The sequence below is a fragment of the Coregonus lavaretus genome, assembly GCF_964263955.1.
Source record: "Coregonus lavaretus genome assembly, contig: HAP1_SCAFFOLD_288, whole genome shotgun sequence".
Lineage (NCBI taxonomy): Eukaryota > Metazoa > Chordata > Actinopteri > Salmoniformes > Salmonidae > Coregonus > Coregonus lavaretus.
In genome coordinates, this window is record NW_028165217.1 from 359307 (window position 1) to 374306 (window position 15000).

The 15000-nt window shown below is 45.9% G+C and overlaps 1 protein-coding gene across 1 annotated transcript in view; it reads right to left on the reverse strand.

The window, feature by feature from the left end:
• Nucleotides 1-221: 221 nt before the first annotated feature.
• LOC311116136 (coiled-coil and C2 domain-containing protein 1A-like) overlaps nt 222-15000 on the reverse strand; it is a 23576-nt gene continuing 8797 nt past the window's right edge. The window contains 13 exon segments of the mRNA XM_084191265.1: nt 222-1387; nt 2727-2774; nt 2856-2932; nt 3087-3213; nt 3380-3517; nt 3732-3887; nt 5892-5982; nt 7105-7256; nt 7388-7446; nt 10382-10455; nt 11073-11189; nt 12695-12753; nt 13431-13544. Coding sequence (XP_084047391.1) covers nt 1355-1387; nt 2727-2774; nt 2856-2932; nt 3087-3213; nt 3380-3517; nt 3732-3887; nt 5892-5982; nt 7105-7256; nt 7388-7446; nt 10382-10455; nt 11073-11189; nt 12695-12753; nt 13431-13544 — 1245 coding nt within the window. The 3' untranslated portion in view covers nt 222-1354.

Genomic DNA, 15000 nt, shown 5'->3' on the forward strand with positions numbered 1-15000 from the left:
CCTGACTGAAGTCTGTTCTGTACCCCCTCCCAGCCCCCATCACCCTGACTGAAGTCTGTTCTGTACCCCCTCCCAGCCCCCATCACCCTGACTGAAGTCTGTTCTGTACCCCCTCCCAGCCCCCGTCACCCTGACTGAAGTCTGTTCTGTACCCCCTCCCAGCCCCCATCACCCTGACTGAAGTCTGTTCTGTACCCCCTCCCAGCCCCCGTCACCCTGACTGAAGATCTGGCGTCAGCAACGTCTGAGCAGAGTAACACGACCTCTAACTGATGACATCACAATGTGGTGAGGACGCAATCCTTTGTTGAACATTCTAACTGATGACATCATAGTCATATGACGCAAGCCTAATTGATGACATCACAATGGACTAAATATCGTCCTATAAGAAGGGTCCTTTTAAACGGGCTCCCAGACTCCGTACCATAGAATTACAATTAATAGAGAACCTACATTCATCCCAATTCAAAGCAAATCCAGTGGATTTTACAGCTATATGTCCGTTCTACACTAATTCTAACTCTGTCCTTTTCAATTGAACCCCTGGAGTACCTCCTCTCCTCACCTCCCTGAATGAGGCGTCTCCATGGCGACACCAGTGTTAGCTAATCCTTCATTATGGGATGTAGTTCCCGTGGCCGGAACCCCGGTTTTACTCCCATATCACACAGCACCAAACGGGTCAGATTACAGTAATCTGGGAATAGTGGAGCAGAAAGATTAGATTAAGCTCATTAACATTACACACACACACACACATACACACACACACACACACACACACACACACACACACACACACACACACACACACACACACACACACCTGGAGGAGAACCATCACACACCACTCTCTGAACAGAGAGAAAGAGAGAGAACCAATGAAGGACTTTAAGGACTATTCTGAAGGCGGCAGGGTTTTGTTAATATCGGTAGTGTTTTGTTTTGAAGTGCAAATAAGGCTTTCTCTCTCCTGCCCTGGGTTCTGTCTTCATGTCACTTTCAATCTCACAGGAGCCCATTTCTGCCTCGCATCTCAAATGGCACCCTATTCCCTATATAGTCCCTATGGGCCCTGGTCAAAAGTAGTGCACTACATAGGGAATAAGATGCCATTTGGGATGCAGGCCTGTTATTATTCAAACAGGTTCTTCTTCATAACGGATTGTATGAATGACAATACTAATTAAAGTACAGAGTAAAAGGGAGAGTATTAGTGGAGGAGGCAGCGAGGAACATAGGAGTGTCATGAAGATGTTAAAGGTGCTTGGACCTGTCCCCTGAGTGTGTGTGTGATTGGTGTGTGTAATATAACAGTCCTCCAGCCAACTCTCCCTCTGTCCTCTTCCTCTCATACGGTGCGTTTCCTCTTGAGAGATTCCAACTGAGGAATGGAGAGGGGGAGAGAAGGAACACATGAGATGGGGAGAGAGAGGAGAAGGGGAGAGAAAGAGTGGAGGTGAGAGAGGGAGAGAGAGGAGAAGGGGAGAGAGGGAGAGAAGGAGAGGAGTAGGAGAGAGGGAGAGAAGGAGTGGAGTAGGAGAGAGGGAGAGAAGGAGTGGAGGTGAGAGAGCGAGAGAGGGAGAGAAGGAGAGAGGGAGAGAAGGAGTGGAGGTGAGAGAGCGAGAGAGGGAAAGAAGGAGGGAGGGAGAGAAGGAGTGGAGGTGAGAGAGGGAGAGAAGGAGTGGAGGTGAGAGAGCGAGCGAGAGAGGGAGAGAAGGAGAGAGGGAGAGAAGGAGTGGAGGTGAGAGAGGGAGAGAAGGAGTGGAGGTGAGAGAGCGAGAGAGGGAGAGAGGGAGAGAAGGAGTGGAGGTGAGAGAGGGAGAGAAGGAGGGAGAGAGAGAGGAGAAAGAGAGGGAGGGATAGAGATAAGTAGATGGGTAGAGAGGAGGACAAGAGGTAGGTGTCAGATACAATTCAAACTAAATGATATTATACATCACCTCACATAGTGCTCTTATACAGTATGTGGTCAGATTAATAAAGGCTGTTTAAACAGGCAGTCCAGTTCTGATCTTTTGACACTAATTTGTCTTTTTTTAAATCAGATCCGATATTTTGCCAATAATTGGTCAAAAGATCAGAATTGGGCTGCCTGTGTAAACACAGACATAGTCATATATACACTTATTCGCCAGTTTATTAGGTACACCAATCTAGTACAGGGTCAGACCCCCCTTTACCTCCAGAACAGCCTAAATTCTTCGGGGCATGGAATCGTTGCTCAGTTGGCATCAAGGGGCCTAACATGTGCCAGGAAAACATTCCCCACACCATTACACCACCAGCCTGTACCGTTGAAACCAGGCAAGATGGGGCTCATGCTGCTTACACCAAATCCTGATGCAACAAGAACCGGGATTCATCGGACCAGGCAATGTTTTTCCACTCGATTCTTGCAGCTGACTAGATGTTTTTTTGTTTGAAGCACCATTCTCGTTTAACCCTAGACACTGTCGCACGTGAAAAGCCCAGGAGGCCGGCCGTTTCTGAGATACTGGATCCGGTGCGCCTGGCACCGACGACCATACCACGCTCAAAGTCGCTTAGGTCACTCGTTTTGCCCATTCTAACGTTCAATGGAACAGTAACTGAATGCCTCGATGCCTGTCTGCCTGCTTCATATAGCAAGCCCTGGCCACGTGACTCACTGTCTGTAGGAGCCATCCATTTTGGTGAACTGGGTGATGTACCTAACACGGAGTGTCTATAACAGTGTTTACCTCAGTCTCCACCATCTTCAGCCGACCTAGAGCGTCCTTAGCAGCATCCTGAATAGGCAGAGGGACAGACACGTTACACACACACACACACACACACACACACACACACGACCCTGACCCTGTGCTCACCCTGTTGCCTTGGCTGGAAAACTTCTTCACTGACTCAGCAAGTCCCTGGGCGAAACGCTGCAAAACATTCTCATACTCTACAGAGAGAGAGAGATGGAGGGAGATGGGGATGGAGAGAGACAGAGAGAGCGACGGATGGAAGGAGGGATAGAGGGAGGGAGAGAAATACACAAATGAGTGTGTAGCTGTTCATATTACCCTGTGTATGAATATGGTTGTGAATTGTGTTACCTGACAGTAGTGTAGCGGAGCCTCTCTCTAGCTGGGCTTTCTGCCACTGCAGCCTGTGTGTGACCTCCTTGTGTTGCTGTAGCAGGTCAGACGGAGGATCCCGCCTACTCTTCCTGTAATCACCAATCTGAAGGACACACAGGGTGATTGACATCATCTTAGACCAATCACAGCATAGATTGGCTACCTCCAATTGTGAACAGATCTAGATGAAACGTTCCCACGGAGAAGAGGAGAGGAAAATGAAGTGGAAATAGAGAGAAAGAAAACGGTGTGAAGTCACACAGCCCTACCTGTCTCTCCAGTCTCTCCTTATCGTAGTGCAGTAGACTGAAGCTGTGGAGTTTATACTGGGCAGGAGAGTGGCTGGACTGGTTAGGCTGCTTGTTCCTCCCATGGTCACTCTTGGGTTTGGAGCGAGGAGAGGGGGACTGGGAGGAAGAGAGAGAGGGGGAGAGAGAGAGAGAGAGGGGGGGGGGGACAGACAGACAGACAGACTTCCGTTAGACTGATATTAATGTAACATGTTAACTCTGACAGATACTTCAGTTAGACTGATATTAATGTAACATGTTAACTCTGACAGATACTATACCCCTACCAGTACCGAACACTCCAAAGGTAGGTCTCTCTCTCTCTCCTCACCTGTTGTTCTCTCTCTCTGTCGGGGGTGGTGATTGGTAGAGGGTCTAGGACCAGCCATTTCTCTGTGGTGGTCTGAAGCTGTGCTCCTCCCAGCGGCTCCCGAATCTTTACCCTCACCTCCAGCTTACCTCCTGTAGCCTTACGACCATCCAACACCTAGCACAACAACAACAACACACAGATAGATAGGTGTGTCAACACCTAGCACAACAACAACACACATATAGATAGGTGTGTCAACACCTAGCACAACAACAACAACACACAGTTAGATAGGTGTGTCAACACCTAGCACAACAACAACAACACACAGTTAGATAGGTGTGTCAACACCTAGCACAACAACAACATACAGTTAGATAGATGTGTCAACACCTAGCACAACAACACAGTTAGATAGGTGTGTGAGAGAGAGAGAGAGAGAGAGAGAGAGAGAGAGAGAGAGAGAGAGAGAGAGAGAGAGAGAGAGATACAGTGGGGGGAAAAAAGTATTTAGTCAGCCACCAATTGTGCAAGTTCTCCCACTTAAAAAGATGAGAGAGGCCTGTAATTTTCATCATAGGTACCCGTCAACTATGACAGACAAAATTAGAAAAAAAATCCAGAAAATCACATTGTAGGATTTTTAATGAATTTATTTGCAAATTATGGTGGAAAATAAGTATTTGGTCAATGACAAAAGTTTCTCAATACTTTGTTATATACCCTTTGTTGGCAATGACACAGGTCAAACGTTTTCTGTAAGTCTTCACAAGGTTTTCACACACTGTTGCTGGTATTTTGGCCCATTCCTCCATGCAGATCTCCTCTAGAGCAGTGATGTTTTGGGGCTGTCGCTGGGCAACACAGACTTTCAACTCCCTCCAAAGATTTTCTATGGGGTTGAGATCTGGAGACTGGCTAGGCCACTCCAGGACCTTGAAATGCTTCTTACGAAGCCACTCCTTCGTTGCCCGGGCGGTGTGTTTGGGATCATTGTCATGCTGAAAGATCCAGCCACGTTTCATCTTCAATGCCCTTGCTGATGGAAGGAGGTTTTCACTCAAAATCTCACGATACATGGCCCCATTCATTCTTTCCTTTACACGGATCAGTCGTCCTGGTCCCTTTGCAGAAAAACAGCCCCAAAGCATGATGTTTCCACCCCCATGCTTCACAGTAGGTATGGTGTTCTTTGGATGCAACTCAGCATTCTTTGTCCTCCAAACACGACGAGTTGAGTTTTTACCAAAAAGTTCTATTTTGGTTTCATCTGACCATATGATATTCTCCCAATTCTCTTCTGGATCATCCAAATGCAATCTAGCAAACTTCAGACGGGCCTGGACATGTACTGGCTTAAGCAGGGGGACACGTCTGGCACTGCAGTATTTGAGTCCCTGGCGGCGTAGTGTGTTACTGATGGTAGGCTTTGTTACTTTGGTCCCAGCTCTCTGCAGGTCATTCACTAGGTCCCCCCGTGTGGTTCTGGGATTTTTGCTCACCGTTCTTGTGATCATTTTGACCCCACGGGGTGAGATCTTGCGTGGAGCCCCAGATCGAGGGAGATTATCAGTGGTCTTGTATGTCTTCCATTTCCTAATAATTGCTCCCACAGTTGATTTCTTCAAACCAAGCTGCTTACCTATTGCAGATTCAGTCTTCCCAGCCTGGTGCAGGTCTACTATTTTGTTTCTGGTGTCCTTTGACAGCTCCTTGGTCTTGGCCATAGTGGAGTTTGGAGTGTGACTGTTTGAGGTTGTGGACAGGTGTCTTTTATACTGATAACAAGTTCAAACAGGTGCCATTAATACAGGTAACGAGTGGAGGACAGAGGAGCCTTAAAGAAGAAGTTACAGGTCTGTGAGAGCCAGAAATCTTGCTTGTTTGTAGGTGACCAAATACTTATTTTCCACCATAATTTGCAAATAAATTCATTAAAAATCCTACAATGTGATTTTCTGGATTTTTTCTCCTCAATTTGTCTGTCATAGTTGACGTGTAGCTATGATGAAAATTACAGGCCTCTCTCATCTTTTTAAGTGGGAGAACTTGCACAATTGGTGGCTGACTAAATACTTTTTTTCCCCACTGTATGTGCATGTCTAAGTGAAAATATGTGCATGCGGAAAGTTGTGTGTGTGTGTGTATCTGTGTGTGTGTGTATCTGTGTGTGTTTACCTCTATAATCTGTCTGATGTCACATTGGTTCTCCAGTGAGTCCAGCTTCAGCTGAGCGTTCCCCAACACTTTGTCCCCCTTGAACAGACCCCTACACACACACACACACACACATTAAAACCCCCTAAGGTCTATTGATGCACCAGTGAGTCAATCTAAGTAACAAAATAAAATAATACCCATCAACTGTCAGTTTAAGATAGAGATAACTGTTTTTTTTGTTGCATTGGCTGCGTCCCAATCCACCCAATCCCTCCCTGTGTTAGACTCTAGGGGATGAACACGACAATGAACACACAGTATGAAGTGCACCGTAGCTAAATGAACACACAGTATGAAGTGCACCGTGGCTAAATGAACACACAGTATGAAGTGCACCGTGGCTAAATGACCACACAGTATGAAGTGCACCGTGGCTAAATGACCACACAGTATGAAGTGCACCGTGGGTAAATGAAAAGGAGAGTTTGTTATTGGACCAGTCCAGACAGAGAAAGGGATTTAACCTGATCAGAAGAACACCTTCTCAACTCTCTGTCTGGAAAATGCTTCCCAGTTTTATCCTGTTTCTGAGAAATGTCTTCCGTCTCATGCCCAGTGAATACCACTGTTGATTATAGACAATGGACAGCCCAGGTCACTGTTCACAATGACCTTTCTTTGTTTATTATATATATTTTTATTTGTTAGTATTTTATTGTTTATGGCCAGTGACCGTTGGAAGGTAGATAAGAGACAGATACAGAGACAGACAGACAGACAGTAGGGGACCAGGTGGGATCCAGAACCCCTTCACCAACAGGTATGTGACAGAGACAGACAGACAGTAGGGGACCAGGGATCCATAACCCCTTCACCAACAGGTATGTGACAGAGACAGACAGACAGACAGACAGTAGGGGACCAGGTGGGATCCAGAACCCCTTCACCAACAGGTATGTGACAGAGACAGACAGACAGACAGACAGTAGGGGCCCAGGTGGGATCCATAACCCCTTCACCAACAGGTATGTGACAGAGACAGACAGACAGACAGACAGTAGGGGCCCAGGTGGGATCCAGAACCCCTTCACCAACAGGTATGTGTGGTCCAATGTCTGCAGTGTTAAACCACTAGACCAGACTCCCCCACATGATGTTTCTGTGTTAATATTCTATGTTACTTCAATCCGCATGTATTAACCCAGGTCTGGTGTATCTCTGTGGATCTCACCCCTTGTGGATGATGTCAAACTTGATGCCTTTGGCCTGGATGACCCTCTTGAAGCCTCTATGTTGACGGTTGATGTTCAGTTTAAACTGCTCTTTAAACTCTGGACTGTTGCTGTTCTTCACTGTACTGGTCTTATCCTTCTGGGCCTCCTCCTACACACACACATGCACGCAACACACAGGCAGACACACACACGCACATCAAAGACAGGGAGAGAATATTTGAGTGGATCTAAGTGGAAATGTGTGCAGGTTATTTGTGTGTGTGTGTGTGTGTGTCTTACCGCACTAGGAAAAGGAAACTCAAAGCGCACACTGGTGTCCAGATCACTAGCAGATACTCCTGAGGAGAGGGGTGAGAAGAGAGGGGTGAGAAGAATGAGTCAATACAGGTCTAAGATTGAATCATACTACACTGGCTCTGACGCTCGTCGGATGTGGCAGGGCTTGAAAACTATTACAGACTACAAAGGGAAGCACAGCCGCGAGCTGCCCAGTGACACAAGCCTACCAGACGAGCTAAACCACTTCTATGCTCGCTTCGAGGCAAGCAACACTGAAGCATGCATGAGAGCACCAGCTGTTCCGGACGACTATGTGATCACGCTCTCCGTAGCCGATGTGAGTAAGACTTTTAAGCAGGTCAACATTCACAAGGCCGCAGGGCCAGACGGATTACCAGGACGTGTACTCCGAGCATGTGCTGACCAACTGGCAAGTGTCTTCACTGACATTTTCAACATGTCCCTGACTGAGTCTGTAATACCAACATGTTTCAAGCAGACCACCATAGTCCCCGTGCCCAAGAACTCTAAGATAACCTGCCTAAATGACTACCGACCCGTAGCACTGACGTCTGTAGCCATGAAGTGCTTTGAAAGACTGGTCATGGCTCACATCAACAGCATAATCCCAGAAACCCTAGACCCACTCCAATTTGCATACCGCCCCAACAGATCCACAGATGATGCAATCTCTATCGCACTCCACACTGCCCTTTCCCACCTGGACAAGAGGAACACCTACGTGAGAATGCTATTCATTGACTACAGCTCAGCATTCAACACCATAGTGCCCTCTAAGCTCATCACTAAGCTAAGGATCCTGGGACTAAACACCTCCCTCTGCAACTGGATCCTGGACTTCCTGACGGGCCGCCCCCAGGTGGTAAGGGTAGGTAACAACACATCTGCCACACTGATCATCAACACGGGGGCCCCTCAGGGGTGCGTGCTCAGTCCCCTCCTGTACTCTCTGTTCACCCATGACTGCATGGCCAGGCACGACTCCAACACCATCATTAAGTTTGCCGACGACACAACAGTGGTAGGCCTGATCACCGACAACGATGAGACAGCCTATAGGGAGGAGGTCAGAGATCTGGCCGTGTGGTGCCAGGACAACAACCTCTCCCTCAACGTGACCAAGACAAAGGAGATGATTGTGGACTACAGGAAAAAAAAGAGGACTGAGCACGCCCCCATTCTCATCGACGGGGCTGTAGTGGAACAGGTTGAGAGCTTCAAGTTCCTTGGTGTCCACATCACCAACAAACTATCATGATCCAAACACACCAAGACAGTCGTGAAGAGGGCACGACAAAGCCTATTCCCCCTCAGGAGACTAAAAAGATTTGGCATGGGTCCTCAGATCCTCAAAAAATTCTACAGCTGCACCATCGAGAGCATCCTGACTGGTTGCATCACCGCCTGGTATGGCAACTGCTTGGCCTCTGACCGCAAGGCACTACAGAGGGTAGTGCGTACGGCCCAGTACATCACTGGGGCAAAGCTCCCTGCCATCCAGGACCTCTATACCAGGCGGTGTCAGAGGAAGGCCCTCAAAATTGTCAAAGACTCCAGCCACCCTAGTCATAGACTGTTCTCTCTGCTACCGCACGGCAAGCGGTACCGGAGTGCCAAGTCTAGGTCCAAAAGACTTCTCAACAGCTTCTACCCCCAAGCCATAAGACTCCTGAACAGCTAATCATGGCTACCCGGACTATTTGCACTGCCCCCCCACCCCATCCTTTTTACGCTGCTGCTACTCTGTTAAGTATTTATGCATAGTCACTTTAACTCTACCCACATGTACATATTACCTCAACTACCTCAACTAGCCGGTGCCCCCGCACATTGACTCTGCAACGGTACCCCCCTGTATATATAGCCTCCCTACTGTCACTTTATTTTACTGTATATATAGCCTCCCTACTGTCACTTTATTTTACTTCTGCTCTTTTTTTCTCAACACTTTTTTTGTTGTTGTTTTATTCTTACTTTTTTGTTTAAAATAAATGCACTGTTGGTTAAGGGCTGTAAGTAAGCATTTCACTGTAATGTCTGCACCTGTTGTATTCGGCGCATGTGACCAATAAAATTTGATTTGATTTGATTTGAGGGGTGAAAAGAGAGGGGTGAAAAGAGAGAGAGAGGGGTGAGAAGAGAGGGGTGAGAAGAGAGGGGTGAGAAGAGAGGGGTGAGAAGAGAGGGGTGAAAAGAGAGGGGTGAAAAGAGAGGGGTGAAAAGAGAGGGGTGAAAAGAGAGGGGTGAGAAGAGAGGGGTGAGAAGAGAGGGGTGAGAAGAGAGGGGTGAGAAGAGAGAGGTGAGAAGAGAGGGGTGAGAAGAGAGGGGTGAGAAGAGAGGGGTGAGAAGAGAGGGGTGAAAAGAGAGGGGTGAGAAGAGAGAGAGGGGTGAAAAGAGAGAGAGGGGTGAAAAGAGACGGCTGAGAAGAGAGGGGTGAGAAGAGAGGGTGGAAAAGAGAGGGGTGAGAAGAGAGAGAGAGGGGTGAGAAGAGAGAGAGAGGGGTGAAAAGAGACGGCTGAGAAGAGAGGGGTGAGAAGAGAGGGGTGAGAAGAGAGGAGTGAGAAGAGAGGGGTGAGAAGAGAGGGGTGAAAAGAGGGGTGAGAAGAGAGAGGTGAGAAGAGAGAGGTGAGAAGAGAGGGGTGAGAAGAGAGAGGTGAGAAGAGAGGGGTGAGAAGAGAGGGGTGAAAAGAGAGGGGTGAAAAGAGAGGGGTGAAAAGAGAGGGGTGAAAAGAGAGAGGTGAGAAGAGGGGTGAGAAGAGAGAGGTGAGAAGAGAGGGGTGAGAAGAGAGGGGTGAGAAGAGAGGGGTGAAAAGAGAGGGGTGAAAAGAGAGGGGTGAGAAGAGAGAGAGGGGTGAAAAGAGACGGCTGAGAAGAGAGGGGTGAGAAGAGAGGGGTGAAAAGAGAGGGGTGAGAAGAGAGGGGTGAGGAGAGAGGGGAGAGGAGGAGACATATAAAGTTCAAAACAACACACACCTGAGGGAGCAGGTAGATTGATACCCTTCACGATGTACAGCATCATCTCATTGGCTGTCAGGTTAGGATACATTCTACAACAGACAGACAGAGAAAACAGATTACTTTCCTCCTGCTGTGTGTGTGTGTATGTATATATGTATATATATATATATATATATATATATATATATATATATATATATATATATATATATATATGTGTGTGTGTATAAGACAGATTTATTTTTTATATGAATGTTAATTGTATACTAACATTCTGACTTGACAGTGTTGAAAGTCCTCTCCTCAGTGTGGTATTAATATGTTAGTAACAGTATAGTACTTGACAGTGTTGAAGGTCCTCTCCTCAGTGTGGTATTAATATGTTATTAACAGTATAGTACTTGACAGTGTTGAAAGTCCTCTCCTCAGTGTGGTATTAATATGTTATTAACAGTATAGTACTTGACAGTGTTGAAGGTCCTCTCCTCAGTGTGGTATTAATATGTTAGTAACAGTATAGTACTTGACAGTGTTGAAGGTCCTCTCCTCAGTGTGGTATTAATATGTTATTAACAGTATAGTACTTGACAGTGTTGAAGGTCCTCTCCTCAGTGTGGTATTAATATGTTAGTAACAGTATAGTACTTGACAGTGTTGAAGGTTCTCTCCTCAGTGTGGTATTAATATGTTAGTAACAGTATAGTACTTGACAGTGTTGAAGGTCCTCTCCTCAGTGTGGTATTTGGGGACAGGTTGGCTCTTGGCGTGGGCCTTCTTCAGTACCTCAATGTTCTGCATACACTCCTCTGCCAGCTTCTCAAACCTGACAACAGCAACACACACACACACACACACACACACACACACACACACACACACAGGGTTCACACCAGCCACCCGCCAAATGGGGGTAGATGTTGTCATTGGCGGGGTTTCATGTCTATTTCACCAGCCACGTTGGCGGTTGGTCACACAGAGCATTTGGCAACAGTTTTTTTTAAACCAAAGCCCACATGTAGAAGAAGTTGGTGGAATTTACAAGAAAGGCTACTGAAGTGTGACTTTGTCCTCGTGTTTCTTGGCCAGTTACATCGGTTTCTTCACACTCTAGGTTGTTTTTCAATGTTAGTTTGAGTTTGCTGCAACTGTCTGCTGCTAGGAAGACGTCACGGTCGGAGATTTTGTTAGTCACAGACAAGCGAGTGCCAGTGTTACCATGGTAACGGCCCATCCCTTAAAATGCCAGCTGACAATTTTTGTCTCACCTAATGATTGTGCTTGATTGAGCATGAATCACTCCAAAAAAAACATATTCATGAACTTTTAGTCATTTCTTATCATTAAAACACTCAAATACTTTAAATGTTCTCCTAGATTTATTTGTGTGCTTCTACATTTCTACTTAGGAGCAGATCATGTACTCCTTGTAAAACATGTCAGCGTAGAGCTCTGAACTACAATAATAAATAAACCGTATCACTCAGCATTTTGTGGCAGGGCAGGCACTTTGTTGATTGCTGATGTTCAGTTGTAGAACTGTTTATCTGTTTTTACTATAGCATCAACATTATTTATTTTAACATACATTGGTTAAAAGACGCAGGTCACAAAAATGAAATGAAATTAAGCAATATAACCCATTACTTTTGACTAGTAATACATTTCTTGTTTTAGAAACATTACAAAGCATGCTCATCAGTTATTTTTTGAAATTGTAATTATGGCGCAAAACATATTATGGCTGTTAAAAAATCTGAGTGGCTGGTCGATTTTTTAATCTACCTGCCACAGTGGATAGTGGACCAAAAAGTTTAATTTCCCACCCTGGTTCACACAGACACTGTGAAGATGGCATTTCCTTGAATTCAATGCATCTTCACTTATATATTTGTTAAACGTATGTTAATTGGGCCCAAATTGTGTTTTACTATTCAAACATTACCATAGGTGTACGTGTATCATCAACTTCATCCTCAATAGTTTCAAGTGTTTTTCACGTCCATTGGAGTGTGTTCAGGTGTGCTGGCCACGCCTACTAATTGGCCACACCTGATCCTAATTATTGTGCCTCTTTAAAATGGTGTTTCTGAACAGAATGCGAGTAATGGAGGTAGACATCCTATATATACACTGTATGGTGTGCAGGTCTTGGTTGTTTTAATAACCTTTTAGTTTGTATTTTACACTCTTTTGAAAACACATCTGTTTTATAATAAATACTTATTGAATTTTGACTATTTTTATCAGTCCGGTCATTATTTTAACATCTTGATGTGCTTCGGGGTACTCGCGCATGCGTCCACTCAAAACACAATTGTTGCCACTAACCTGGAGGTCTCGGCCACGCTTCCAATGTGAGTGAACTGCTGTGAGTAACCCAGACATTTCTGTAGAGAGAAACAGATCATGTGTTATTAATGTACTATCAACATGTTATAAGTGTATTATAAGGTGTATAAAGGTGTTGCATATATAAGGGTTCAATGAGGCATTTATTGTTCGTGAGGTGCTATATAAATATATTGTTTTAAATATATGCTAAAGGGGTGTGCTGTTTAATAACTTGTCGTAACAGTGTTAATAAGCATGTCATAAGAGTTGTAATAAACTGGTGCTGCTGTCGGAGGAGCTCCATATTAATTAGTTATATCATGTTATAAACTGGGTGGTTCGAGCCCTGAATGCTGATTGGCTGAAAGACGTGGTATATCAGACCGTATACCACGGGTATGACAAAACATTTATTTTGACTGCTCTAATTACGTTGGTAACCAGTTTATAATAGCAACAAGGAACCTCAGGGGGTTGTGGTATATGGCCAATATACCACGGCTAAGGGCTGTATCCAGGCACTCTGTGTTGCGTCGTGCTTAAGAACAGCCCTTAGCCGTGGTATATTGGCCATATACCACACCCCCTCGGGCCTTATTGCTTAATTACAAATATGCAGTAAGATGTCATAAGAGTGTAATAACCTGGTGCTGCTGTCAGAGGAGCTCCATATTAATGAGTTACATCATGTGTTATAAATATGTAGTAAGAGATGTCATAAGAGTGTAATAACCTGGTGCTGCTGTCGGAGGAGCTCCATGAGGCTGCTGTACTGCTCTGAGGAGCGAGGAGAGGAATGAGACCGAGACAGAGAGTAGTCCTCCTCACTGACTGGAGCACTGGGGACCTGTGGGACGGAAAGGAAAGGGGGATTCCTAGTCAGTTGGACAACTGAACGCATTCAACTGAAATGTGTCTTCCGCATTTAACCCAACCCCTCTGAATCAGAGAGAGGAGGAGAGGGGGGAGGGGGGAGAGGAGACAGGGGAGAGGGGGAGAGAGACACAGGAGTGAGAGAGAGAGGAGGAGGAGGGAGTAAGGAGGGGGAGAGAAAGAGATTGAGGAAGAGAGAGCGGGGACAGGATTCAGTTAGAGGGAGAGAAAGAGATGGAAGATGAATGTGCATGTGTGTGTGTGTGGGGGGGGTGTAAGTGTGTGTGTTTGTATGTGTAGGGAGAGATCAGAGTGGCTAACGGGAGAGTGAAACTGTTCATGTCAAGGGATGAATTTAACACATATACAATTATGTACACAAACCCACACAAACATAATTACAGACACACTGACACAAAAAGAGAGAGGTAGAGAGAAAGAGAGAGGTGTGTAGAAGAGGAGAGGAAATAGAGAGAGAGGTAGAGAGAAAGAGAGAGGGAGAGAGAGAGAGAGAGAGAGGTGTGTAGAAGAGGAGAGGAAAGAGAGAGAGAGGTCGAGAGAGAGAGAGGTGTGTAGAAGAGGAGAGGAAATAGAGAGGTAGAGAGAGAGAGAGAGGTGTGTAGAAGAGGAGAGGAAATAGAGAGAGAGGTAGAGAGAAAGAGAGAGGTGTGTAGAAGAGGAGAGGAAATAGAGAGAGCGGTAGAGAGAGGTGTGTAGAAGAGGAGAGGAAATAGAGAGGTAGAGAGAGAGAGAGAGGTGTGTAGAAGAGGAGAGGAAATAGAGAGGTAGAAAGAGAGAGAGAGAGAGGTGTGTAGAAGAGGAGAGGAAATAGAGAGAGAGGTAGAGAGAAAGAGAGAGGTGTGTAGAAGAGGAGAGGAAATAGAGAGAGCGGTAGAGAGAAAGAGAGAGGTGTGTAGAAGAGGAGAGGAAATAGAGAGAGCGGTAGAGAGAAAGAGAGAGAGGTGTGTAGAAGAGGAGAGGAAATAGAGAGCGGTAGAGAGAAAGAGAGAGGTGTGTAGAAGAGGAGAGGAAATAGAGAGGTAGAGAGAAATAGAGAGGTAGAGAGAAAGAGAGAGGTGTGTAGAAGAGGAGAGGAAATAGAGAGCGGTAGAGAGAGAGGGAGAGAGAGAGAGAGAGAGAGAGAGAGAGAGAGAGAGAGAGAGAGAGAGAGAGAGAGAGAGAGAGGGAGAGAGAGAGGGAGAGAGGTGTGTAGAAGAGGAGAGGAAATAGAGAGGTAGAGAGAAAGAGAGAGGTGTGTAGAAGAAGAGAGGAAATAGAGAGTGAGGTAGAGAGAGAGAGGTGTGTAGAAGAGGAGAGGAAATAGAGGTAGAGAGAGAGAGAGAGAGGTGTGTAGAAGAGGAGAGGAAATAGAGAGGTAGAGAGAGAGAGGTGTGTAGAAGAGGAGAGGAAATAGAGAGGTAGAGAGAAAG